The 27,033-nt window shown below is 48.2% G+C and overlaps 1 protein-coding gene and 2 long non-coding RNA genes across 3 annotated transcripts in view; all 3 read right to left on the reverse strand.

The window, feature by feature from the left end:
- Positions 1-27,033, reverse strand: part of LOC135911523 (uncharacterized) — a 61,349-nt gene that overhangs the window by 19,163 nt on the left and 15,153 nt on the right. The window lies entirely within an intron of this gene.
- The window catches only part of LOC135911521 (uncharacterized), a 28,624-nt gene continuing 2,380 nt past the window's right edge, over positions 790-27,033 (reverse strand). Inside the window, exons 2-3 of the long non-coding RNA XR_010567372.2 lie at positions 22,131-22,295; positions 790-2,149 (exon numbers count right to left, since the gene is read on the reverse strand). This is a non-coding gene — a long non-coding RNA (uncharacterized lncRNA). The remainder of the gene's footprint in view (positions 2,150-22,130; positions 22,296-27,033) is intronic.
- On the reverse strand, positions 5,804-6,766 carry LOC135911536 (uncharacterized). The gene has a single exon (XM_065443850.2). The coding sequence runs from the start codon at positions 6,764-6,766 to the stop codon at positions 5,804-5,806; it is 963 nt and encodes a 320-aa protein (XP_065299922.1).

Here is a 27,033-nt window from a genome sequence, read left to right on the forward strand (position 1 = left end):
TCAGTTGAATCCAATACTGCATGTCATGTGACTGACGGGTTCTTCGTTTTATCTAAATATTATGGACTGGCAGTGCCTGGCAAGCATTAAACCACAATATTTTTTGTTGCACTTAAGATGCAGGTGTAATATATTGCCAGAAAACTTTCATAAAAACAGCAAAATATCGGGGAATTTTAAAATGACCACATAGGTATACTGTCTTGCTATATGTCATACAAAGTTTCCAGATAATCTCTCTGTTAAATATTTTTTTAAAAAGTTTCACCTCATAAAATGTTGAGAGAAATTGGTCCCATTTATTGAAAAAAGAATGAAAGTCAGGCATACTGAAATGACATTTCTTACTCAATTTGTTTTTTTTGCGTCAACTAAAAGTCCTGAACCTCTAAACCCTACAAAAATTTTTCATCTTTGAGACCACCATAAATAATTTATTGTGATAGCATTCATTCCAACTATAGTATCAGTTTTCTTTCCTAGGAGGTGCATAATTATATCTGTCGTCCCATGACACAAAGTGCTCGCGTGGTATTTCGAGTGCTCATGTGGTATACCTAACTTGGAAAGCTGTTCGCATGCCCAAGAGGCCTCATTACCTGTAAGAAACTAAGTGGCCATATCAATACAATCAATCCATCTGCCGTCTGTTTAAGGTATGGCCAATGACCCATTCATTTAAGAGTATGAGAAAGACATTTACATGTGTATTAATAAGAATTGAAGGCCCCTCAGCCTTCGCTCAGGGAGTCCGCGAGCCGCGACCAGCACGACAAAGGACCAAAGGCGCAAGGAACAAAAACCGCTTTAATTTACGCTAGAATGTAACACTCAAAATTACCGCAGCCTCGCGGCCAATAGCAGAAAACAACAAGGCAAGGAAGCAGGCAGCAAAGAAGCAAAGCAGCAAAAGGCAGCAAAAGCAAAGAGGCAAGCAGCAAAACAGCGAGGCAACCAAATATGCAAGCGAAAGGGAGCGACGAAAGAACGGCCGCTACCAACCATCAACCAACACAATCTTTCGGGCGATAACAGAATGCATAAAGCGCAGAAAGCAAGCAAGCACCGAACCAGGCGCGCGGATAGTCCCAAAAGCGAACAACAAGAACAACAACACTCTTTCATGCAGACACAATGCAAAGACGCTTTTCCCCCTGCTCTGCAGCACGCTCGGTAAAAGAAACCTAGACGGGCCACGCCCCACCAGCGCCTCCCCAAGCCCGCGCCCCGCAAAAAGCCCCGAGTGCCGTCTCCGCTGCCATCTTATCGGGCAGCCGCCTTCCCGGCAGTCCCCGCGCGAGTTCTTACGCTACCGCGATCGATGCGCATGCTCCATGCGACGAGTGCCGTTGTGGCGCGCGATTCAAAGGCTTCCCCCGGGCGCGCTGCAGAGAGGGCCAAGGGCCCGACACTCCCCCCCGTACAAGACCGGACACCCACCTGGGTGTCCAACAGCACTATGCAACAATACTATGCAACTACACCATGCAACTACACTATGCAACTACACTATGCAACTACACCATGCAACTACACCATGCAACTACACCATGCAACTACACCATGCAACTACACCATGCAACCACACTTTGCAACTACACTTTGCTACTACACTTTGCAACAACACTTTGCTACTGCACTTTGCAACAACACTTTGCAACAACACTTTGCAACAACACTTTGCAACAACACTTTGCAACAACACTTTGCAACAACACTTTGCAACAACACTTTGCAACAACACTGTGCAACAACACTTTGCAACAACACTTTGCAACAACACTCTGCAACAACACTTTGCAACAACGCTATGTCCAACGCTATGTCCAACGCTATGTCCAATGCTATGTCCAAAAGCACCAGGCATCGTCCTAGTCGAGTATATCACGGCTGTTGCGAAGCAAAATGTTCGGGGCAGTTGGCACGCGATGGGCTGGAATGCTGTCTGGCGTCGTTCGGCGCTGCACGTGACGGCTCCAAATGGCATGCGCTCAAGGCGTGCGCTCTTTCAGAGACAATGCACTTTTCGCCCAACCGACGCTAGCGCACATCGGTCGCCTGGGTGAGAGACCGACGACGTAGGTGATGTTGCGATGGGCCGCCGTGGCAGCCAGGCTGGTGACACCCGTTGGAGTGGTAGCGTGGCATTCTGCGCAAGGCGAGGATATCTACAAGAACAGCATATGTAAAAACGTCGCGATTAACAGATACCGGATGTAGGACACAGCCGCGTTAACTGCTGGACTCGTATAATGACGGAAGCACGGTTAGCTGTCTGATGGGCGCTCGTAGTACGCTTCGAGGTCGTGCAAGCTGACGGGCCCTACTACTCTGCTGCCATGTTTTTCCCGCAGTAGGTACACCAAGCTAGAAATACGTTTCGTGATCACGTAAGGGCCATCCCATCTAGGCGCGAGGGAAGCAGCAAACCCTTTTGGAGCATCGCTGAGTGGGTGCGTTCGGCGGAGCACTTCGTCACCGACCGCGAACTCCAGGGGCCGCCTGCCTTTGTTGTATTGGTTGCCATGTTCCAGGCGAGCAAGGTCCAAGTCTTCCCTGGCCTCCTTGAGAGTGTGGGCCAGGCGGCTGGAAAGATTTTGTGTGAACGTGGGGTAATTGTAAGTTGGCAATTCAGAGCCGTTGGTGAATGCATGCTCAATAGGAAAACGGAGCTCGCGACCGAGAAGAATAGCCGCTGGCGTAAACCCTGTCGACCGGTTTACTGTGGTCCTTGTGGCGAAAGCCATCTCCTGGATACGAACGTCCCAGTCCTAGTGCCGCTCGGTGAAAGCCACCAGCATTGTCTTAAGGTTTCTCTTGACACGCTCCGTGATGTTGGCTTGAGGGTGGTATGGTGTCGTCCTTTTGTGCTGCACGCCAAGAGCTTTGCAAGTGTCCACGAATATCCTGCCTGTGAAATACGTGGCATTGTCCGTGATAAGCTGCGCTGGGAAACCGAAACGGGTGAATGCTTCCAACAACCTATCCCAGATTATCTTAGAATCCAGCTTGCGTAGCGGGTACAGCTCTACCCATTTGGAGAAATGGTCAGTAACCACTAACAAGTATCGATTCCCTTTAGCTGACCTGGGGTATGGGCCCATAACATCACATGCCACAATTTCCCATGGGTATCGACTCTCAACTGGTTGCATGAAGCCCGGTGGCTTCCCTCCCCTCGGTTTCACCGTCTGGCAGGTAGGACATGTGCGAACGTATCTGAGGACATCCTTTCTCATGTGCGGCCATGTCGCGACGCGACACAACTTTTCTAATGTTTTCTTGCCGTCGCTATGACCGGCGAGCCGGGTGTCATGAAAGTACTCTAGAAAAGGCTTGCGCAGCTTCCTAGGCACAACGACGCGGAATGGGGACTCACCGCAATCCGTATCGGCAGCAGGTATATACCGCAAGAGCAGGCCATCGTCTGCTTGCATGTAGCAGTCGTAGTTGCCGCTACCGGCAGGGTTGGCGCCGTCCAGTGCCTTGCGTATCAAGTTGCACTGGTCGTCGCTTAGCTGGGCGTCGAGTAGCTGCTGGCGGGAGATCAGTGTCCCCCAGGCGTCCACAGGCACTGCCACAGCCAGGACTTCGGGTGCCGGCTCGCCATCCCCGGAGAGTGGTGCTCGGGACAGGGCGTCAGCTACCTTGTTGAAGGTACCTTTCCTGTATTCTACTCTGTAATTATACTTCTGAAGAGAGAGGGCCCAACGGGCTAAACGGCCGGCTGGGTTTTGTAGCTTTGACAGCCACGTCAGGGCCTGGTGGTCAGTCTGAATAGTAAAGTCAGCCCCATCCAGATACATGTCAAATTTCTTTAGTGCAAATACAATTGCTAGGCACTCTTTCTCTGTTACGGCATAGTTCCGCTCTGCTCCTGTGAGAGTGCGACTTGCAAAAGTCAGAGGGTGAAGCTTTCCTTGGTGCTTCTGAAGCAAGACTGCGCCGATGCCATACTCACTTGCATCGGTCTGCACGGTGAATGGCAGGTTGAGGTCGGGAAGCAGCAGACGTGCGGTATCGGCGATAGCCGACGACAGAGCCCGAAATGATCCCTGCTCCACGTCAGTCCACTGCCAACTGGCACCTTTCCGTAGGAGCTGGTGGAGAGGTCTTGCCAGGTCAGCGCAGTTGGGGATAAAGTGGCTGTAGAAGCCCACCATGCCCAAATACCGCTGCAGGCTCTTGACGTCTGTTGGTGGTGGAAGCTGCAGTATGGCCCGGAGTTTCTCCTCATCAGGCCGGAATGTGCCTTGCTCGACAATGAAACCTAGGAGGTTTATTCTGGTCGAAACTAGTTGAACCTTCCGGGGGTTAATGGTGATGCCTGCGGCCTGCATTCGTTGTAAAACGGTGGTTAGGTGCAGGAGATGCTCCTCCAGGGCATTCGAGAACACTACCACGTCATCCATGTAAGCCATCGCATAATTGAATTTGGCGTCTTGAAGCACAATATCTATTACACGCTGAAAGGTTGCCGGTGAATTGTACAAACCAAAAGGCCATCGGACGAATTCGAACAGTCCCCGATGGCAAGTGAATGTAGTCTTTGCAATATCACAGGGGGCGATCGGAATTTGCAGGAAGCCCCTGCTGCAGTCGAAAGTAGTAAAGAACTTAGCGGACCCAAGTGAATACATCACTGAATCGATTGATGGAAAGGGGTACGAGTCTCGACCTGTGACCGCGTTCAACCGACGGTAGTCGACACACAACCGCGCCGTACCATCTTTCTTAGGTGCTAGTACAACCGGGAACGCCCAAGGGCTCTTAGACGGTCTTACTGCACCGGTTGCGATCATTTCGTCTAGCGCACTATCAAGAAGTGCTCGCTTGTGGATGCTCAGGGGCCGCGGGTTGAAACGAATTGGGCGGGCGCATCCGGTGTCTATCCTATGAGTCAGCACTTTAACGCTGCCAGGAGCTTCCGTGAACATTTCGGCAAAAGGTTTAAGCGCTGTCTCGATTTTGGTCTTCTCCGCCGGAGATCCTGTGAAAGACTTCAGAACAGTGAGGATACCACTACCAGTCTCGGAGACCGCAGAGATATTGGCGGTAAACTGATTTGACTGTGGGTCTCTTGGCTTAGTCATGAACTCGAGTGGATGTGCATGCATGCCGTATTGGTAGGTGCCTTTAGAGAGATCGAGAACGATTCCTGCTTTGGCTACGAAGTTACGGCCCAAAATCACCGGACAAGAAAGTCCTGGAAGGTGTAGGAAGCGTTGCCGGAATTTTTTGTCATTCACGGTAACCGTTAACCGGGCTGCTGACGTAGCGGACGCAACGTGAGCGGATGCCATGCGAAGGGTCGTGTTTACACTTCGTAACTGTAGACGTTTCGTCTCGCAGGCGCTTTTGACACGATCGCCGAAAACGGAAACAGCAGAGCCGGTGTCTAAAATAGCAGGTACTTCTATTCCGGCCATTCTGACCACCACCAATGGTGTTTTCTCAATCTGGGCGTCAAGAAGACTGAACGTGGACGGCAAAGCCCTCACCATTTGTCCAAGATCCTGGGCCTTCGATCTGGGGGGGGGGGGGCGACACCTTTCCGGTACACCTACTACCGTTGATGCCGGTGATTATTCGAGCGTGAGGAGCCGTTTCTTTCCCCCTCCCCGCTGCCGACGTTGTCCGCGGCTCAACGCCGTGGCAGCAGGATGGTGAGACGACCAAAACACCCCGCTTTTCGTAGTCTTGGAAACGCCTGCCCCCGCTTGGTGCTTGACGGCCGCGTAGTCTGCATGTGCCGAGGGGACGTCGGGGCGCGGTAGGTCGTTGGCCGGCGACTGTGAGCTGCTCACCACCGCCGGCCCTCGTCGTTTCCCTGCTGGCGGGAGCCAGGGGGGCTCGGGCACTGGCTCTTGTAGTGGCCTCGTCCTCCACACTGGAAGCAGACTGGAATGCTCCTGCGTGTATATGCTGCGCCTGATTGGGCGGCAGCCACTACAGGCCTGCTGCGGCCCCGAGTGCCTCGCAACGTTGTGGCAGGTTCCGGGACCGGAGGCCGGAAAGGTACCTGGGTGGCAAAGGTGCGGTGAGTGAATGGGTCCAGCGCCCTTGGAGGCGGTACCATATTCCCCGGGCTTGCAATCTGAGAACCGTGCCACGCGCAAGACGGCTCGAGGGAGGCTTGAGGCGGGGGTGGAGGCTGGTAAGTTAGCTCTGCCAACATCGCCGCCTGAATATCGGACGCCGCTTTAGTGAGATCGTCAAGCGAAGAGAAGGTGCGGCCCCTTAGATAAGCCTGGAAACGTGGGTGAGCTTGCCGGATTGCCCGGGTGACTCTTTCCGTTTCCGGTGCTGAAGGATCTGCGCGTTCGTAAAGCTCCTGAAATGACCGTATGTATTCGAGGAGGCTTTCCTCCTCCGCCTGACTACGGGCGCGCAGCTCGTCTTTCATGCGGACAACGTAGTCGGGGGGGATGAATTCTGCTCGCAGTAGCTGCTCAAAGTGCGCCCAACTTTGGAATGACTGGCGATGACGCCAGCGGGCGGCGGACCCAGTCAGGGCGACGGGCAAAACGCGCTGAAGAAGAACGTCATCCGTAATGGCTTGCGCATTGCGGTAATCTTCCATTCCCTGAAGGAAGTCCGCCACTGATTTCGTATCTGTGTGCCCTTCACATGTAGGCACAGCGAGCTGCAAATGGAAACTGGCTGCTGGAGTTATGTTTGTCTGATGCTCGAGCAGCGCGGTCAGCTGGGCAATAATGTTGCACATATCTTGTGCGGGCGCACCCTGGTCCTTTTTATCAGGCATTGTAGTAATGGGTTTGCGAGGATGATTTTCAACCGCGCTCTTCTTGACTTTACCCGAACGTAGGTGCATTAAAATGCCGGCGGTGCATCTTTGGTGTTCAAATTGGGCGGGCAAAGCGGTCCGACGGAATGGTCAAGTGGTTCTGCGGAAGCAGGTTGGCGCGGAATAGCGGGGCGCAAGGAAAGCGGGAGGTCGAATAAACGTTCAGTGAGCTTACGCCGGTCAGAGGGGTTGGGTACAGATGCAGGAGCTGTGGGACCCGATGTCGGAGCAAAACAAGTAGGCCTAGGGGGGAGTTTCAGCTGCCTCGAGATGGGGGCGGTTCCCTCGTTCCCGTGCTCGTGGTCCCTGCGGTGCGGAAGCGTACTCCAGAACAAACAGAAAAACAACGAGAAAGAAGAAAACCACGTTGGGCGCCAGATGAAGGCCCCTCAGCCTTCGCTCAGGGGGTCCGCGAGCCGCGACCAGCACGACAAAGGACCAAAGGCGCAAGGAACAAGAACCGCTTTAATTTACGCTAGAATGTAACACTCAAAATTACCGCAGCCTCGCGGCCAATAGCGGAAAACAACAAGGCAAGGAAGCAGGCAGCATAGAAGCAAAGCAGCAAAAGGCAGCAAAAGCAAAGAGGCAAGCAGCGAAACAGCGAGGCTACCAAATATACAAGCGAAAGGGAGCGACGAAAGAACGGCCGCTACCAACCATCAACCAACACAATCTTTCGGGCGATAACAGAATGCATAAAGCGCAGAAAGCAAGCAAGCACCGAACCAGGCACGCGGATAGTCCCAAAAGCGAACAAGAACCACAACACTCTTTCATGCAGACACAATGCAAAGACGCTTTTCCCCCTGCTCTGCAGCACGCTCGGTAAAAGAAACCTAGACGGGCCATGCCCCACCAGCGCCTTCCCAAGCCCGCGCCCCGCAAAAAGCCCCGAGTGCCGTCTCCGCTGCCTTCTTATCGGGCAGCCGCCTTCCCGGCAGTCCCCGCGCGAGTTCTTACGCTACCGCGATCGATGCGCATGCTCCATGCGACGAGTGCCGTTGTGGCGCGCGATTCAAAGGCTTCCTCCGTGCGCGCTGCAGAGAGGGCCAAGGGCCCGACAAAATAAATTACAATCTTTCGCATGACAATGTGAATACTCCAGTCACGTCTTCTCAGCATATCCCTCTGCACGGGCATATTTAACTACGTGTCAAAATAACTATTTAACTACCTGTCAAGCATATTTAACTACCTGTCGTTGTGGCGCAGCCACCGAGGTGGGCTCGGTGGCTGCGCCACAACGGTGTCACGTAACATGCTAGCTTTCACCATGCAGATGATCACCGCCGTTGTTTGCCACGTGCTGCTGCCTCCACTGCAGATGGCTTACATCGCGCGACCAACGGAGCATGCGCCATGACTATGCCTAAAGCCCAACCAGATCGACATCTCACCTACCTTGCCTTTGCTGAAGAAACCTAGGCCGCCTCTCGGGTACTGGACCCTCCAACCAGCGTGGGACCACACATCGAAAGTGACACTATCGAGTCCGTCTACTATAAAGGAGCAGCAACCATCGCGACTGCCTTGTGGTCTCGGTGGCTGCGCCACAACGGTGTCACGTAACATGCTGGCTTTCACCATGCAGGCAAGTGCAAAATACAGTCTTTTCAGTAAGAAATGTAGCAATTACTGTTTGGTGCAGCTCCCGAGCCCTCAGTGCTGCCTCGCTATGCTTAGTGAATGTGTGCATGCTATCCAGTCATTGCTGTTGCTGTCAGGCGATGTCGAAACCAATCCGGGGCCTAGTATAGCTGACGTTTTCGCTGAGCTGCAGAAGCTGACAGTTGGTCAAAGCACGCTAATCACTGAGGTACAAGGTCTAAAGAATCAACTTTCGTGCACCGATGCAACACTAACAGATTTAAGTAAGCGAATTATGGAACTGGAACAACACTACCAGGCACTGATACCCCTGCGAAGCGAATTAGAAGCTGTGTACGCTACTACTTCTGAAACTGGTCGCCTGGTATCTAGCCTAGAGAGCTGCGTAGAGGATGCTGACAACCGTTCACGCAGAAGCAACCTAATATTGTATGGCATTCCGGACCCCAACCCTCCTGAAACCTTTGCGCAATCGGAAAAACTATTTATTGACAACATTCAAGAGCACATGAACATAAGCCTCGACCCAAAAGAAATTGAGCGTGCACACCGGCTAGGATGCTATTCACCAGGCCGTAACCGCCCCATCATTGCCAAGTTTGCATTCTATAAAACAAAAGAATTGGTCTTGTCTAATGGTCGCAAGTTAAAGGGGAGTAACTGCAGTATTGGCGAGGACTTTTCACCCGGTGTTCGAAATGTCCGCAAACATCTTGTTCTTTTCGGCAAAAGCAAAGCAACACCTTTCAAGCTACGTGTAAAAACACTTGTCATAGGATCCAAACGCTACGAATATGATGAATCATCTAAAACCGCAAAGGAGATTCACTAGCAATCAAAGTGCAATAGAGGTTCGCTTAACCCTCGCCACATCACCACAACGAATAATCTTTCTTTATCTGCTATTTTCACTAACGCCCGTAGTTTTCTTCCCAAACGCGAAGACATATCAAGTCTCGTTTCTTCATCAGGCAGTAATTTACTTATTTTAACAGAAACATGGCTAACATCGGAGATCAGTGATCATGAGGTATTATCCGACTTGCCAAACTTCGAAGTTCATCGCTGTGACCACCAAGGAAGGCGAGGAGGGTGGGTTCTTATAGCGTTTAGCAAGGAATTGCCCTGTACACCAATCGCGCCTCCTACTGGCCATGAGATAGCCTGGCTACTTATCCGCTCTTTCCCACAGGCTGTCCTGCTGGGTGTTTGTTACCGACCACCTGTTAACAGCCCTGATTTCCCTGGAAAATTAAACAGCATTTTATGCCAGGTTACTGCCGCACATCCTAACGCTCATATTATTTTATTCGGTGACTTTAACTTTCCTGGTATTGACTGGCATGACCCATCTTCAGCAGCATCAACTAACACTGAAGCTAGCGACTTCACCGATGTCTGTTTGAACTTTAATCTTTAACAGCTTGTTTCTGAACCAACACGTGTATCGCTTGACTGTGGGAACATCTTAGATCCTATACTAACTAATCACCCCGACAGTTTATCATCATTAACCTTCCTTCCTGCTATCAGCGACCACAAAGTTCTTCACGCTACGTTTTTCTTTTCCGCACCACCACGTGCAACATATCACAAAACTATCAGCCTGTACGATAAAGGAAACTTCGAAGCGATTAATGACGAACTGACTGCCTTTCTACCACACTTTCAATCAAGATTTTACGAGCGAACCACTCGTACAAATTGGCCGCTGTTTAAAACTAAAATTATTGAATTAGCTGACAAACATATACCGAAAATTACCTTCCGTCCAAACCGTCGGAACCCATGGTTCACTAACCATGTAAAGCGACTAGAAAATAAGAAAGAAAGACTTTTTCGATCTGCCAAGCAAAGTACAAGTCCTAACGTATGGGAACAGTATTATTCTGCCGAGAAAATGTACTTATCCGCTGTTTGCAGCGCCAAGCATACTTTTTTTAACATCGATCTAGCGAAAATACTTAGAGACAACCCCAAGAAATTCTGGGAAGTAATAAACCCTCCTCAAACTCGCGCCATAACTCTCGCTGACGATTCTGGAGATATCATGACTGATACCTACTGCACCATTTCGTTCAACGATGCCTTCGCCTCAGTTTTTACTAAAGATACTAGTTCTCCCCTACCATTAAGTCTAGCAACATAGTATCCGTAATGCCGGCCATCTCGTTCTCGGTAGATGGTATCTCCAAAATAATTGATAACCTCAAACTATCTTCATCCACCGGTGTCGATGGTATTAACTCGAAACTGTTAAAAAATACTAAGCATATCTCAGCCGCATTTTTGTGTCTCTTATTTTCTCCGTCACTTTTAGCAGGTTACATCCCTTATGAGTGGAAAGTTGGAAAGGTCATTCCTATCTACAAGGGAGGCAATAGGAATAACCCACTAAATTATCGCCCCATCTCCTTAACAAGTCTTCCATGTAAGATAATGGAGCACGTCATTTACTCACTCATCATGGACCATTTAGACGCCAACAATTTTTTTCATCCTGCTCAGCATGGGTTTCGTAAGGGGCTTTTCTTGTGAGACCCAGCTAGCTCTTTTCCTTCACGACCTTCATACGAATCTTGACTGTAATAAACAAACTGATGCTATCTTCCTCGACTACGAAGAAGCTTTTTACAAAGTCCCTCACCGTCACTTATTACATAAACTTTCTTTCTTGAATTTAGACATGGATGTATTAAAATGGCTAGAAACGTTCCTCACTAACCGCGAGCAATTCGTTACTATCAACGACCAGTCCTCCGTCAAGCTTCCGGTATCATCAGGTGTCCCTCAGGGGTCTGTTCTTGGACCACTTCTATTTTTAATATACATCAATGACTTACCCCTTCATGTAACTTGCAAAATTCGGATGTTCGCTGATGACTGCGTGCTTTATCATACCATTAACAATGACACTGATGGAGACATTTTGCAACAAAATCTCAACCATGTACAGTCTTGGTGTGCCCATTGGCTAATGACTCTTAATCCCAAAAAATGTAAACATATGTCATTTACCTGTAGTCGTACACCCTTCTTACACAATAGCCAACAATCAGATTGAAACAGTAAAATCATTCAAGTACCTAGGCGTCATAATTTCCTGTGATCTTAACTGGGGCACGCATATCAACACCATAGTATCATCGGCGAACAAAACACTCGGATTTATGAGGCGCCACTTGCGTCATGCGCCTCAGGATGTCAGACTTGTGGCGTACAAATCGCTTATCAGGCCTAAAGTCGAATATGCGTGACCAATCTGGAACCCATATCAAAAATATCTCCTTAACGCACTTGAGCGCTTCCAAAATCGTGCGGTGAGATACATTCATTCATCCTATTCATATGACGTAAGCATATCATCTTTAAAAGAGAAATCTGAGTTACAGTCTCTCTCGCACCGCCGTAAGATAGCCAGCGTTGCTCTCTTTCATAAGTTTTTCTACAGTTCCCTTAATCGTGAGCCATACATCATTCCACCCGCAAGAATATCGCAACGCGCTCGTCATCCACTCCAAGTTTTAAAACCACGCTCACACACAACTACCTTCTCTGCTTCTTTTTTTTCGCGAACAGCAACTGATTGGAATGCCCTTCCCAACCATGTTGTATATACAAATAATCACCATGTGTTCATTGCTGAGGTTGCTTCTATTTTGTCAAACTAATTACCATTTTGTACAAATTCATCACATACTGTACTTTTTTGATTGTATGCAATGTATCTACCTTTCTTCATATGTTGCACTAGTTACTAAAATGATTTGTCCATTACCACTGTTTCTTCTCTTCGGCCAAATTTACTGTTGCTTCTTTATTCTAATTGACAATTTGACACGAGTAAGTACTTGTTCGTACAAAGTATGTATCACTTTTCCAATGTTTCGTTTGTTATCATGTTGAATTTTTTTTACAAGATGTACCCCACCCCTTATGTAACACCCCTGATAAAGGGGCCTTTAAGGAAATAAACTGACCTGACCTGACCTGACCTGAAAAAGTACAGACAGTCCAACTGGGTAACATTTCAGCAATAAATTTAGATATAATTTGGGATAACTACAATAATGCATCATATATGAACTTTTCATAAAAGGGAACACACTGTTGCTGGCACGAGCAGCAGTTGCGACTGTACCATAAAATCAAACATTCTATAATGGTACCGATTTGTAGTGACAAGCAGCCATTAGTCATAGCTAAACCGTATTAAGTATTTACTTAGATGGTTTGAGCAAATATATTAAGCTGCTTAATGAAGATACAAGCAATACACACTTGTTATTTTTGCCTCATATTGCTGCATCTACTTATTTGCAGCCTACACCTGCATCACCTTTGGGTCTAATGACACAAAGGTCAAAGCCAGCCTGGCGACAATGTTTGCCAAGGGGAAGTAGTGTAAATATTTATTCTCCTTCCATAATAGCATAAGACATGTATTTTAAGAATTTCAACTATGATATCGTGCAATTAAAACAGTTAAATAATTGCCGGTGAATTTGTTTCCTTTTTTGCACTGCATGAATCAGCACTCAATTCTGTCTGTTTATTCAACATATATGAGAGTATAGCTGTTTCAGGAGCATTAATAATCTACTAACGTTAATACATAGGTGCAGATGAAAAGCAACACGTGCACATGGCTTAATACATTTAAAATGTTTTGCTACCACATGTAAACAAAAATGTAAACGAACTTGTAGATAGCAGATACCTATGGACTTGTGGCCTTATACACTCTTCGTAGACTTGTCTATTAAATGTATGTGTCTTTAGACCGTCTATAGATTAATGAAAATGCATGTTTTTTGACAAATGTCTGCAGAACGCTATTGAAAAAAAGTGTATAGGAATATAGAGTTCTGTTTTTGTAGACTGAAGTCTATAGAATGTCTATAGACAAAAGAAAGGTAGTCTATGGACATTTGATTATAGACATTTTGTAGACAAGAAGGCAAGAAGCAGGCTGGAGACAAGTCAGTGGGGGAATATGACATAGGCACTAGGAATAGCAGGGGAGAATTATTAGTAGACTTTGCAGAACAGAACAATATGCGGATAATGAATACCTTCTTCCGCAAACGGGATAGCCGAAAGTGGACATGGAGGAGCCCGAATGACGAGACTAGAAATGAAATAGAACTTATACACTGCGCTAACCATGGCATCGTGCGAGATGTGGACGTGCTTGGCAAGGTGCGCTGCAGTGACCATAGGATGGTAAGAACTCGAATTAGCCTACACCTTAGGAGGGAACAGGAGAAACTGGAACATAAGAAGCCGATAAATGAGTTCGCGGTACGAGGGAAAATAGAGGAATTCCGGATCAAGCTACAGAACAGGTATTCGGCTTTAACTCAGGAAGAGGACATCAGTGTTGAAGATATGAACGACGATCGTGTGGGCATCATTAAGGAGTGTGCAATAGAAGTCGGTGGTAACTCCGTTAGACAGGATGCCAGTAAGCTATCGCAGGAGACGGAAGATCTGATCAAGAAACGCCAATGTATGAAAGCCTCTAGCCCTACAGCTAGAATAGACCTGGCAGAACTTTTCAAGTTAATCAACAAGCGTAAGACAGCTGACATGAGGAAGTATAATATGATTCGAATCGAACATGCTGTCAGGAACGGAGGAAGCCTAAAAGCAGTGAAGAAGAAACTGGGAATAGGCAGGAATCAGATGTATGCGTTAACAGACAAAGCCGGTAATATCATAACTAACATGCATGAGATACTTCAAGTGGCTTAGGTGTTCTATAGAAATTTATACAGTACCAGTGGAACCCACGACGATAATGGGAGAGAATAGTCTAGAGGAACTTGAAATTCCACAAGTAACGCCGGAAGAAGTAAAGAAAGCATTGGGAGCTATGCAAAGGGAAGACAGCTAGGGAGGATCAGATAACAGCAGATTTGTTGAAGGATGGTGAGCAGATTGTTCTAAAAAAACTGGCCATCCTGTATACGCCATGCCTCATGACTTCGAGCGTACCGGAATCTTGGAAGAACGCTAACATATTCCTAATACATAAGAAAGCGGACGCCAAAGACTTGAAAAATGATAGACCGATCAGCTTACTGTCCGTTGCGTACAAGGTATTTACTAAAGTAATCACAAATAGGATCAGGAACCCCTTAGACTTCTCTCAACCAAAGGACTAGGCAGGGCTCCGTAAAGGCTACTCAAACATAGACCATATTCACACTATCAATCAGGTAATAGAGAAATGTGCGGAATATAACCAACCCTTATATATAGCTTTCATTGATTACGAGAAAGCGTTTGATTCTCTCGAAACCTCAGCGGTCATGGAGGCATTACGGAATCAGGTTGTAGACGATCCGTATGTAACAATAGTGAAAGATATCTGTAGCTTCTTCACAGCCACCGTAGTCCTCCATAAAGAAAGCAACAAAATCCCAATAAAGAAAGGCGTCTGGCAGGGACATACCATCTCTCCAATGCTATTCACAGGGTGTTTACAAGAGGTATTCAGAGACCTGAATTGGAAAGAATTGGGGATAAAAGCTAATGGAGAATACTTTAGTAACTTGTGATTCGCTGATGATACTGCCTTGCTTAGTACCTCGGAGGACCAATTGTAATGCATGCTCACTGACTTGGAGAGGCAAAGCAGAAGGGTGCGTCTAAAAATTATACTGCAGAAAACTAAAGTTATGTTTAACAGTCTTGGAAGAGAACAGCAGTTTACGACAGGTAGCGAGGTACTGGAAGTGGTGAGGGAATACATCTATTTAGCACAGGTAGTGACCTCAGATACGGATCGTGAGATTGAAATAATCAGAAGAATAAGAATGTGCTGGGGTGCGTTTGGCCGGCATTCTCAGATCATGAACAGCAAGTTGCCATTATCCCTCAAGACAAAAGTTTATAACAGCTGCGTCTTACCAGTACTCACGTACGGGGCAGAAACCTGGAGGCTTACGAAAAGGGTTCTACTTAAATTGAGTGTAACGCTAAGGGATAAGAAAAGAGCAGATTAGGTGAGGGAACAAACGCGAGGTAGTGACATCCTAGTTGAATGAAGAAAACGAAATGGGCATGGGCAGGACATGTAATGAGGAGAGAAGATAAGTGATGGTCATTAAGGGTTACGGACTGGATTCCAAGGGAAGGTAAGCGTAGCAGGGTGCGGCAGAAAGTTAGGTGGGTGGATGAGATTAAGAAGTTTGCAGGGACAACATGGCCACAATTAGTACTTGACCGGGGTAGTTGGAGAAGTATGGGAGAGGCCTTTGCCCTGCAGTGGGCGTAACCAGGCTGGCGATGATGATGATGATGATGATGATTGTAAGCGAAGGTTAGCTACGGCAGAACGGCAATTGAGGTCTTGTATTCGACGTCGTCGTACATTGTTAGCATGTCGACGAGGGTCCTATTCAGACGCTCCTTAAGACCATTCGTCTGTGGGTGGTAGGCAGTTGTCCTCCTATGCCTTGTCTGACTGTACTGTAGAATGGCGTGGTTGAGCTCCGCTGTAAAGTACGTTCCTCTGTCGGTGATGAGGACATCTGGAGCGCCACGTCGAAGCAGGGTATTCTCGACGAAGAATTTTGGCACTTCGGCTGAGTTTCCTTTCGGCAGAGCTTTCGTTTCAGTGAAGCGGGTGAGGTAGTCCATCGCCACGACGATCCACTTATTTCCAGTTGACCTCGGAAAGGATCCCAACAAGTCCATCGCGATCTGCTGAAATGATCAGCAAGGAGGCTCGATCGGCTGGAGTAATCCCGCTGGCCTTGTCGGTGGTGCCTTGCGTCACTGACAGTCTCGGCATGTCTTGACGTAACGGGTGACGTCGGTGGTCAGGCACGGCCAGTAATACTTTTCCTGTATCCTTGATAGTGTCCGGAAGATCCCGAGGTGTCCAGTGGTTGGATCGGTATGTAGGGCGTGCACTACTTCTTGATGCAACGCTGAAGGAACAAGGATGTAGTCGGCGCCGACTGGTAAGAAGTTCTTCTGTAAGAGTAGGTTGTTTTGAAGCGAGAACGAAGACATTCCTCGCTTAAATTCTCTACGGACAACGTTGGTGCGCCCTTCCAAAAACTCGACGAGGCTTTTCAGTTTTGGGTCTGCTTGTTGCTGTTCAACGAAGTCTTCCACGCTTAAAATTCCAAGGAATTAAGGCGTCGTCATCCCCGTCATCTTGCGGCGGCGAGTCGATGGGGGCGCCTGATAGGTAATTGGCATTAGAGTGTTTTCGTCCGGACTTGTAGGTTACAGTGATATCATGTTCTTGCAGTCTTAGACTCCACCACCACCAGGCGTCCTGGAGGGTCCTTTAAGTTAGCTAGCCAACACAACGCGTGTCGGTCGCTGACGACATTGAATGGCCTGCCATATAGGTAAGGGCGAAATTTTGCTGTAGCCCATACGATGGCGAGGCATTCCTTTTCGGTTGTAGAACAATTGCCTTCCGCTCTTGACAACGACTGGCTAGCGTAAGCCATCACGCGTTCAAGTCCGTCTTTTCTCTGGACAAGGATGGCACCAAGGCCTAGGCTACTAGCGTCAGTGTGTATTTCTGTATCGGCGTCCTCGTCGAAGTGCGCAAGTACAGGGGGCGACTGCATGCGTCGTTTGAGTTCTTGAAATGCGTCGGCCTGCGGCGTTTCCTACTTGAACTCAACATCACATTTCGTTAGATGTGTCAGTGGCTCAGCGATGCGTGAAAAGTGCTTGACAAATCGCCTTTAGTGGGCACACATGCCAAGGAATCGACGCACTGCGTTCTTGTCAATGGGCTGCGGGAACTTTTCGATGGCAGCCGTTTTCTGCGGCTCGGAGCGGACTCCAGACTTGCTGATGACATAGCCTAGGAACAAAAGCTCATCGTAACTGAACGGCACTTTTCCGCCTTCGGAGTGAACCCTGATGACTTGATGACCTCTACTACCGTCTCAAGCCGCCTAAGGGGATCGTAGAAATTTCCGGCGATGACGACAGCGTGAGCCATGTAAATCAGACAGGTCTGCGACTTCAATCCTGCTAACACCGTGTCCATGATGACATGGAACGTTGCAGGTATTGAGCACAGTCCCAGTGTCATGACCTTTAACTCGTAGAGGCCGTCTGGCGTGATGAAGGCGGTCTTTTCGCGATCTCTGTCGTCGACTTCTATTTGCCAGTAGATAAGCATGAGATCTACCGAGGAGAAGTACTTAGCGTTACAGAGCCGATATAACTCGTCGTCTGTACATGGTAGGCGGTATACATCCTTCTTTGTGACCTTGTTCAGTCGGCGATAATCGGGGCAGAAACGTAAGGTTGCGTCCTTTTTGGTCACCTGGACTATATCAGATGCCCACGGACTTCCCGACGTCTGGATGATGTCGTCGCGCAGCATTCCTTCGACTTGGTACCTTATAGCTTCACGTTCTCGCGTCGAAACTCGGTAAGGGCTCTGGAAGAGTGGTTGAGTGCCCTCTTCGGTGTGTATGCGATGCTTTGGGACTGGTGTTTGTCGAATCCTCAATGACGTCGAAAAGTAGTCTTATTATCGTCGGAGCAGACATATGAGCTGTTGCTGCTTAATCATGGGGAAACTTGGATTTATGTCGAAGTCTGGTTCAGGAACTATGGTCGTCGGCGTAAATGCGGCAGAATCCTAGAGGATAAGCGCATTGCTGGTTTGCAAAATTTTTTGAATGTACGCCATCGTCGGGCGCTTGTTGATTTGCTTGAACTCCTGGCTGAAGTTTGTCTGCGAAACTTTCATTTTTCCTCCATGCAGTCGAGCGATCCCTCTTGCGATGCAAATTTCATGGTCTAGCAGTGGACGTTGGTTCCCGTCGATAACGCCTTCTACGTCGGCAGGTGTTTTAGTGCCAATAGAAATGACAATGCTTGTGCGGGTCGGGATGCTAACTTGATTTTGGAGCACGCTCAAGGCATGGTGACTACGAGAGCTCTCCTGCGGTATCGCTCAATCTTGCAACAGCGTTATCGAGTTCGACTTCAGGCCGATTATTGCGCCGTGTTGGTTCAGGAAGTCCATACCGAGAATGGCGTCTCGGGAACACTGTTGGAGGATAAATAAAGGTGGCAGGTTAAGTTCAGTCATGAATGGTAATTCTTGCCATGCAGATTCCAGTCGGCGTTATGAGGTGTCCTCCAGCGGTCCGAATTCGATTGCCTTCTTAAGCATTCTTAACTTTCTTCAGCTGGGCGGTGATGGGTCCACTCATGACGGAGTAATCGGCTCCTGTGTCTACTAAGGCGGTGACTGCGTGTCCGTCGAGAAACAAATCGAAGTCAGAGGTTCTTTGTCTTGCGTTACAGTTAGGTCTCGGCGTCGAATCACGGCTGCGTCGCGTTGACCTGTGGCTGGCACGTGGCGTCGTCAGGTCGCCTTTCGTTGGTGTGTTCCTTGCTTGCAGACTTCGTCGGGACGGCGGCGTGTCATTGTTATGTCGGCGGCGGAGGATCTTCGTCAGTTCGGCGAACAACAACCACACCTCCCTCCTTTGCTCCTTTTAGTTTTCCGGATATCGGGTCGCAGACCCGCGCCAGGCTGGGACAGTGTAGGGTCCGCGCTGCGGTGACGTAGCGGCTTGGTGAAGGGGAACGGGACGGTCGTCGAGGGCTTCACTATGTATAGGATCTTGCATTGCTCCTATGATGTGCAATGTTTACTCATCGGAATTTGACAGAGCGGTAAACGAAAGGATTGATCGTGACCAGGTTGCTACCGTGTTCCGTTATGTTGACGATTATCTTGTACTTTTATATAAGCAAGCCAGTTACACATATGACGACGCCATCGCAGGTGTACTACACATTTTCAGCGCCTTGGCAAAGGTTTAACTTTCACCCATGAACTAACAAAGGATAATAATATTCAGTTTTTAGACATTGCTATAAGCTTCTGTGACGACCATGTGTGCTGGAAATATAACCCAAGATCCCAAAAGAAATTGTTGCCCTACGATTCGGCTCATTCGAAAACGGTAAAGCGGGCACTAGCCTGCACGCACAAAATACATGAAAGCTTTGACAGGCAGATTGTAAGGCTGGAAGAAGCTGGAAGAAGAGGCTGGAAGTGTCCCGCAATCAGTCATTTCAGCAGTAGTGGAGGCAGTGCTTAAGAAGATAAAGACAGAAGGCAATGTTGCTGAAGACGCGAGGGAGCGCAAAAATAAGAAACGTACAGTTGTACCTTATGTTCACAAGACTTCCCACAACACAAAGAAGGTTGTGGAACGGTATGGAGTTGAGATAGCGTTCTCGGCTCCCGGCAAGCTCGCTGGGCTATGCTCGCGCATAGGAAGAAGTAAAAATAACTTCCAAGTGTGTGGAACAAAGCACTCAATTTCCCACGTAGATTGCAGTGTTGGAGTGGTATATCAGATACCTCTATCATGCGGCAAAGTTTACATAGGCCAAACGGGAAGGTGTGTGAATGTGCGCTTGCGTGAGCATGAATTGTCTATTAGAAATAAAACGAATGGGCACCTGCCTGTCCACTGCCTGGCGTGCACGTGCAAGCCGATCATGAAGGAAGTAAAGATTTTGTGCCGCTGCCGAGATAGCCGAGCCAAAGAGCTACTCGAGGCGTACACATTAGAAAGAAGAGACAAGAATGTGTCAGTGACGCCTCAGTTTATTTACACAACAGTGAGATAAGGTTTATTGACGAGCGTAGGTAGGTCGCATTTTGCTTATACAAGGTTTTACTTTTCTTTTATCTTGCCTTTTTTCGTGCACGCGCAGTGGTGTATCTCGGGGGTGTATCTATATGTGGACGTTGTGGAATAAACTTTAGTTGCAAGTCTGCGCCCGTCCATGTCCCTTGCTGTCTCTGTGGTTCGTTTGTTCGCGCAGTTAAACAATGTTCGCTAACGCTCCAAGAGCCTAATCTAGTACACATAAACATTCTAAGAAATTGATGGTGGAATAACGTCCAGCTCAATTGGTTTTGGTTTTAGCTCCCACCAGTGGCAAGTTATATTTTGTCCACTTTCATTTCCCTTCTCCTTGTGATGTCGACATCACAAATAAAACGACAGTTATTTTCCTTTATGCTTTCCATACGGTTCCTTGTCTGTTGTTGTCCTATCAAAGCCCCTCAGCTCTTCTCTTTTGTTCATTTTACATTGTGTTGTATCCATATTTTTGTGCGGTATAATTCAAGAATTTCATAAAGTTGATATCTGTGGGCCTGGTTGGTTGGCCATTGCTGCTGTAGGGGTGTGTGAACATGTTTAGCAACACACCTACGATAAAGGAAGAAGCACTGACTTGCAACTAAAGGTTTGTTGTTGCAAGACAGGTGTTTATCGCTTTCATCTGTCTTTACTCATTCAGCCAGTCTTGCACCAGTTAACCTTTTTGAGTTCACCACCTGTGCATGCATCTAGAGATGCCTGTACATGCCTATAAATAAAAAGAAATGTAATGAACCTTCAACCAGTGCCCATTGAAAATTTTGGTTATATACTGCAAGTTGTAAAGCCTGTCGGGGCGTTCTAGCAGCGTAAGTATTTTTCAAATTGTTTTATTATTATTAGAAGAGGTAGCAGAAAGAGAAAAGACTTGCCACCACATAGCCAGGAGGCAAGGTTCACTGCCAACATAGACAACCTCTACCTCTCCCACAACTATCATCCAGAAGCCACATTCCTTGCATATTTTTTGGTGTTCCATGGCTCAGTTCCAGAGCTGCATTGGATGTTTGGCCAAAGTCTTTGTACGTAATCAGTGACATTGAAGGCAGTGCGTAAATGAGACATGTATACGTATGACCCTGCTTCTCTGGCAGGAAGCAGGGCTACTTAACGGCTGCCGTGAACAGCCTGTGAGCTTTAAAAAAATTCTTAAGCTGAAAAAAATGTAAGGAATTTCTGCGGCTGTCGTGCTGTTCTGCAGTTGGTTATTATTTTGCAGGCACGATCGCCACTATACGACTTACACACCACTGCAGAGTCTAGCCGCCTCAATCCCCACACAGTAAGCCAAGGCAACGTCTTTTGTGTCTTGCCCGTATGCCAAGTAGCTTGAATTCAAGTTGAAAAAAAATTAGTACCCGTTTCAATTGTTTGCATACTAATTATGATGACATGACCTTTCTTGACAATGATCTCTACGGCTGTGGGGGCCCTTTTTGGGTGTCATAGGTTTAAAATTCATTTGTGTAGGTTAGCTACTACCTTTGTTTAATACTACATGTACAAGCATTCCTCAGTGCATGTTTCACAGGTTGCGCAAGGTCAATAGCACTGAGGTAGCTTTTGTGCGATGCCATTCAATGGCAGTTTTTAAAGTTAGCCGTAACTGCTACACTGGTGATGCACTAACTTGAAACTTTGTCTCTGTGAACATGTGACCATTTTTTTCTGGTATTTCTTTTCACGGGCACTGTCAGTACCTTCATTACTATTTCTTTGTTTGTATCAACATTCTGTGTCCCGGTTTTGTTTGTTTATGAGTTAATATTTAGTTGTGTATAATGAACTAGATTATGTATTAGTATTTTTTATGCACGCTCATTGTCAGTCGTTTCATTCTTTCTTTTGGTTTTCTTCAATGTTTTGCGACCCCTTCCTGATTTGGCTGCCAAAAAATGATGGGCAGTATTATGTGAATAAAATAAAATAAATGATACATTAAATGACAAAGAAACTGTGTTTTGTATTCCTGCAATCACACATTATTACTCTAGGGGCAACTATCCCTTACATACCTCAATGCTACAGCAAGTCGTTCTCCAGGCTCCAGGGGTTTCTCGAATGTGCTGCTGCCATGTGAGGTGCTCTGCGACAAAGCTCAATAGCTTGTCAAAGAGCTGTGGCGTCTTGCAAAAGAACTTGTAGAAAAATCTGTGGTCATCCTGACGTATCCGTTGCATCTGTAAAAATTTGTGCATTATTAACTGGCAGAAGGACTATGCCCTGCCCGCATACACGCGCAGGTACCGGGAGCTGGACACTTTTCACTGACACACACGCATAGCCACTAGCCATGATTAACTTACCCCCTGCATTGTTTATATGCTTGAATACAAACAGTGCGTCGGCGAAACGGGAGAGCCAGTCAATGGTATATTAAAGAAATATCGTGCGGCCACTGCGAAGAAACTTCCGAAATCAGTTGCACAGCATTTTAACCTGCCAGGTGAAAATTTAATTACATTACACTTCATATTCTACAATCACACTTCTGAGAGATGGAAAATATCGAAAATTGTACCTCATCCACAAGCTTCATATAAGACAACCAACACGTGTAAAAAGGTGTTCTTGAATCTATGTGCTATAATAATGACACAAATATAACTCGCAGTCCCTAACTTATTGTAGGGGTGGGCTAATACCGAAAAGCAGATTTAGAATAGAATATCAAATCAAATGATGAAAAAATAAGCTGGATATCAAATAAAATATCGTATAGCAGGAAATGTATTAAAAAACTTAATCCTTAGAAATTTTTTGCAAGAGGGTGCTACCCAAGATCTGTATAAACAATATGGTCTACTGTCAATAATGAAGGAAGCTCGTAACTAGTATTACAGATCGTCTGTTAAATAGAATCAAGTGCTTCTTCCCCTTTGAAGCTGAAGAATTAGTGACGGTATATTGTACTGCATACCCGGGTTAGACAGACGGCTGTTGAAACGTCGTGAGGTGTCGCCACCACATATCCAATATACGATCTGTGTGTTTCCGGCGGCTAATCAGCCAGATCTTCGCCTATGCTTTCGCGCTTTCCGAACTACAGCCTGCTCATGTCGTTCCCTGTGTTCGCGTACGTCACGTTATCGCTTCGATCGGTGCTGTCAACCTGGACGAACCTTGCACCGACGACGCGATGCTGTTCTGCGAATTGGGCGTTCGCGCGCTGCGAGTACGATGCCCGCATTACTACTTTAACCCTTTCACTTATGCGCGCACTTAAAAACGCTGATAAGCAATTGCTGTCCCGACGAAGTTAAGTCCCGATGTCCAAACACTGGCTCCTATAGCTCTACCACTGTGGATCATCGAAAGGAAAGAAGTTACTCGCAGCCGTAAAGTCCTTCTTTACGCAGTTGAAAGACTGGCCGGACCCTCCAACGTCGCCGCAGACGCTTTCTTCGCTCCGGCCGCCTTCGCAAGAACAGCCGCAGCAAAAGCTTCTTTCCCATGTGGTACATTGCAGGAAGAGAATGCTGAAACCGGCGAAGCAAGCGACTAAGCAAAAGCTCGACAGCAACGTTGTGTGTGGTCGCGCGCAGATATCAGCTGCAGTCGTAGGCAAGCAGACGCTATCGCGCGTGATGTTGATCATTGATGTAGCTTTTCTTGTCGCAAGGATGTGCAGATAAAAATGGCGTGCATTTATCAACTTAAAACCAATGTACCAGCTCTAACATTGATAAATTAAATAAAAGTGGCTGGTCATAATGAAATTAAGAATGAACTTTTCTCAAAGCCAAAAACGAACGTTTCCGCAATCGCTGGTCTGTCAGCCCTGTGCTACGCACAGCGAAGCGTGCACGTGTGCGCGTATCGTGTGGCTGGCCGACCTTCCCTTCATCACCCGCGTACACGCACGCAGACGCGTACGCTTACGTGTCAAGGAGGATATAGAAAAATTTTTATGTATCCTCCTTGCTACGTGTACGCGTAGCGAGACGCGTATCCCGGGCTGCGTGTGGTTGGGCCAAGGCCCAACCACACGCAGCCCGGGATACGCGTCTCGCTACGCGTACACATAAGCGTACGCGTCTGCGTGCGCGTACGTGGGTGATGAAGGGAAGGGCCGCCAGCCACACGATACGCGCACACGTGCACGGTTCGCTGCGCGTAGCACAGGGCTGACAGACCAGCGGTTCAGCGATGGCGGAAACGGTCGTCTTTGGCTTTGCGAAAAGTTAATGTTTAATTTCATTATGGCTAGCCATTTTTATTTAATTTATCAATGTTAGAGCTAGTACATTGTTTTTAAGTTGAGAAATGCACGCTGTTCGCATCTATACATCCTTATGGCAAGAAAAGCTACATCAATTATCAACATCACTCACGATAGCGTCTGCTTGCTCACAACTGCAGCTGACGTGCGCGCGACCACGCACGACGTTGCTGCTGAGCTCTTGCTTAGCCGCTTGCTTCGCCGGCATCAGCGTTCTCTCCCTGCAATGTACCACACGAGAAAGAAGTTTTTTTTTATTGCGACAGCGTGCCTTCTGGCATAAAGAAATGTTTAAACATGTAAATACACTCCGGATTCGCGGAGGAAGTCCAGCAATGTCCGGTGGTGGGGCCCCAAGATCCAACTTTCTACGTCTGGTGGCCGACCTGGGGGTGGTCCACAGCAAAGCAGGTGTTTCTGGCGGAGGGCATGTAGAGAAGGGCAAGTCCAGAGGAGGTGCCCAGTGTCCACCTCGCAGACAGGAGCGGGACAGAAGGGGCAGGAATCGCTTATGGAGGCACGGTACTGTGCCGATCACGACCAGGTTATCGCAGGGGTGAGGGCGACACGGAGGCGTAACCTTCGTAACAAGACCTCTTCCCAGCGCGCTAGGCCACCAGGGAGGTCGGTGCCACACGGTGGGAGAAGTGCTCGCGTGGCGCGCCGAAGGTGTTCTTTTTCTGCGAGGAGCCTTGTCTCCGGAGAGATGGGGGCCAGTTGAAGTGGACGCGAAGGTTTGTTGTGGCTCGCTGCATCCACTAAGGCTTGTGTGGGATGCGCATTGCGACGTATCCATTGTACTCGTACTGTAACGGATAATTTCTCCACTGTGTCCTGAATCTCCTGTGCCAAAACGCCGGAATTCAGAACACGCCACAGACAACGGATGGCAGCTGAGGAATCGGTGAAGATATCAATGTGTCTCCTAGACGGCGGAAGCAGCGGACAGAGGATGGATACTGCGTCTCGGATTGCCAAGAGCTCCGCCTGTGTCGACGGCCAGGCAGGGGAGCAAGCATACGAGCAGGTTGCGATGTCTGACAATATTTCAGGACCAGCGATAGCCGTGGTGACGTGATCATCACTCACACTAGCGTCGACATATGCTACATGTCTGCACGAAGAGCTTGCACTCGTAGCTGATGGGCTATTTGCTATTATACTCGACTCTCTAAGGTGGCCAATGGATCGTGTGTGTATGCGAGTCAGAGGCCGATTGTCCGTAACTTGCTGATAAAGCCATGGTGGTCGTGGCGAGCAGGAATCGCAGGGCATCACTGAACCGTCTACCATATACTTCTCAAGAGCTGCAGCTTCAGGGATATTGTGGCACTTTGCGGAACGAGCTTGGCGACGCTGGTGGACCAGTTCCTCTATCGTATTTAATTGCGCTTCGGCCTGGAGTGCGTGAATGGGTGTAATTTGTGGGAGGCCCGTAATAACCCGCACTGCTGCTCGATTGATAGATTCCAAGCGGTCCCACTCTGCTCGTGTCATGTGGTGAAACTGGGCTTGGTATATCAATCTTGGCTGTAGCACAGTACGTATGAGGAGGCGGGCAATGGTGGTTGTGGCACCACCTGACTTTTGAGAAATCCTACGGATGTGGTGCAGCATTTGGGATGTCTTCTGACGTGCTGTGCGAATCCAGGGGCCGGCGGAGCCGGAATCGTACAAGTCCAGGCCGAGGACTCGGAGTGAGTTGACGATTGGAATTCTGTTTCCGTGCAAGAGAAGGACGATAGGGGTGGTGTTGAATGGACGGCGGCCGCGCGCATTCGCGACCGGAAGCAGAGCCGTCTTTTCAGGCGACAACGTAAGTCCCAGAAAAGAACACCATTGATCACTAATCGTAAGAGCGAGCTGCAACCTTGTGGCTTGAATTTGGAGAGACGTGTGGACAGTCCAGACTGTGATGTCGTCCGCATAAATGACTGCGTGCAGGTCAGCAATGTCGCCCAATCGCCATGCCAAGGGTAGGAGGCTAATGTTGAAAAGTATGGGGGCCAGCACTGACCCTTGCGGTACACCGCGATGTGGGCGAAAGGATCCCACATTATCCTTATTGATGCGTATGGCGAATTCACGAGATGTAAGAAAGGTGTGAATAAACTTGCATATGTGGGCGGGTAAGTGAATCCAGCGTAGCACTTCAACGGGGGTAGCGTGGCTGACGTGGTCGTATGCTTTGTGCACATCCATGCCGAGCACGGACCTCACTCGGGTCGATCGGCCACCAATCAAAACCATAGAGGACAAGTGACCTAGGCCGTCTTCTGCACCAAGGTGGGGGCGGAAGCCAACTTGCGACGGGTGGTACCAGTGATGTACGTCTAGCCACCACTGGAGACGGTTAGCCACCATGCGTTCCAACAATTTCCATAATGTACACAAAGAGAAATTGGTCGAAGATTTGATATGTTGTCATGAGGTTTGCCGGGCTTTGGGATGGCGATTATAGCTGCTTGCAGCCAGTGCTCCGGTACTTCTCCTGACAGCCATGCAGCGTTTAAAGAATTAAGAACGTCTTTCAAAGTGGCTCCTTCTAGGTTTTTAAACGCTTCATAGGTCACACCGTCAGGACCCGGTGCAGTCTTCAATTTGGCTTGGTCTATTGCAGCGAGAAATTCAGCCACCGTGAACGGAGACTGCATCCCAGCGATAGCGTGAGCTGATGGGAGTGCCCCTGCACTCGG

Source organism: Dermacentor albipictus, chromosome 7 (assembly GCF_038994185.2).
Source record: "Dermacentor albipictus isolate Rhodes 1998 colony chromosome 7, USDA_Dalb.pri_finalv2, whole genome shotgun sequence".
Lineage (NCBI taxonomy): Eukaryota > Metazoa > Arthropoda > Arachnida > Ixodida > Ixodidae > Dermacentor > Dermacentor albipictus.

What these genes read in the sequence shown, in the direction of transcription:
- LOC135911536 (XM_065443850.2), bottom strand. Translation starts at nt 6,766, where the DNA reads ATGCCTGATAAAAAGGACCAGGGTGCGCCCGCACAAGATATGTGCAAC.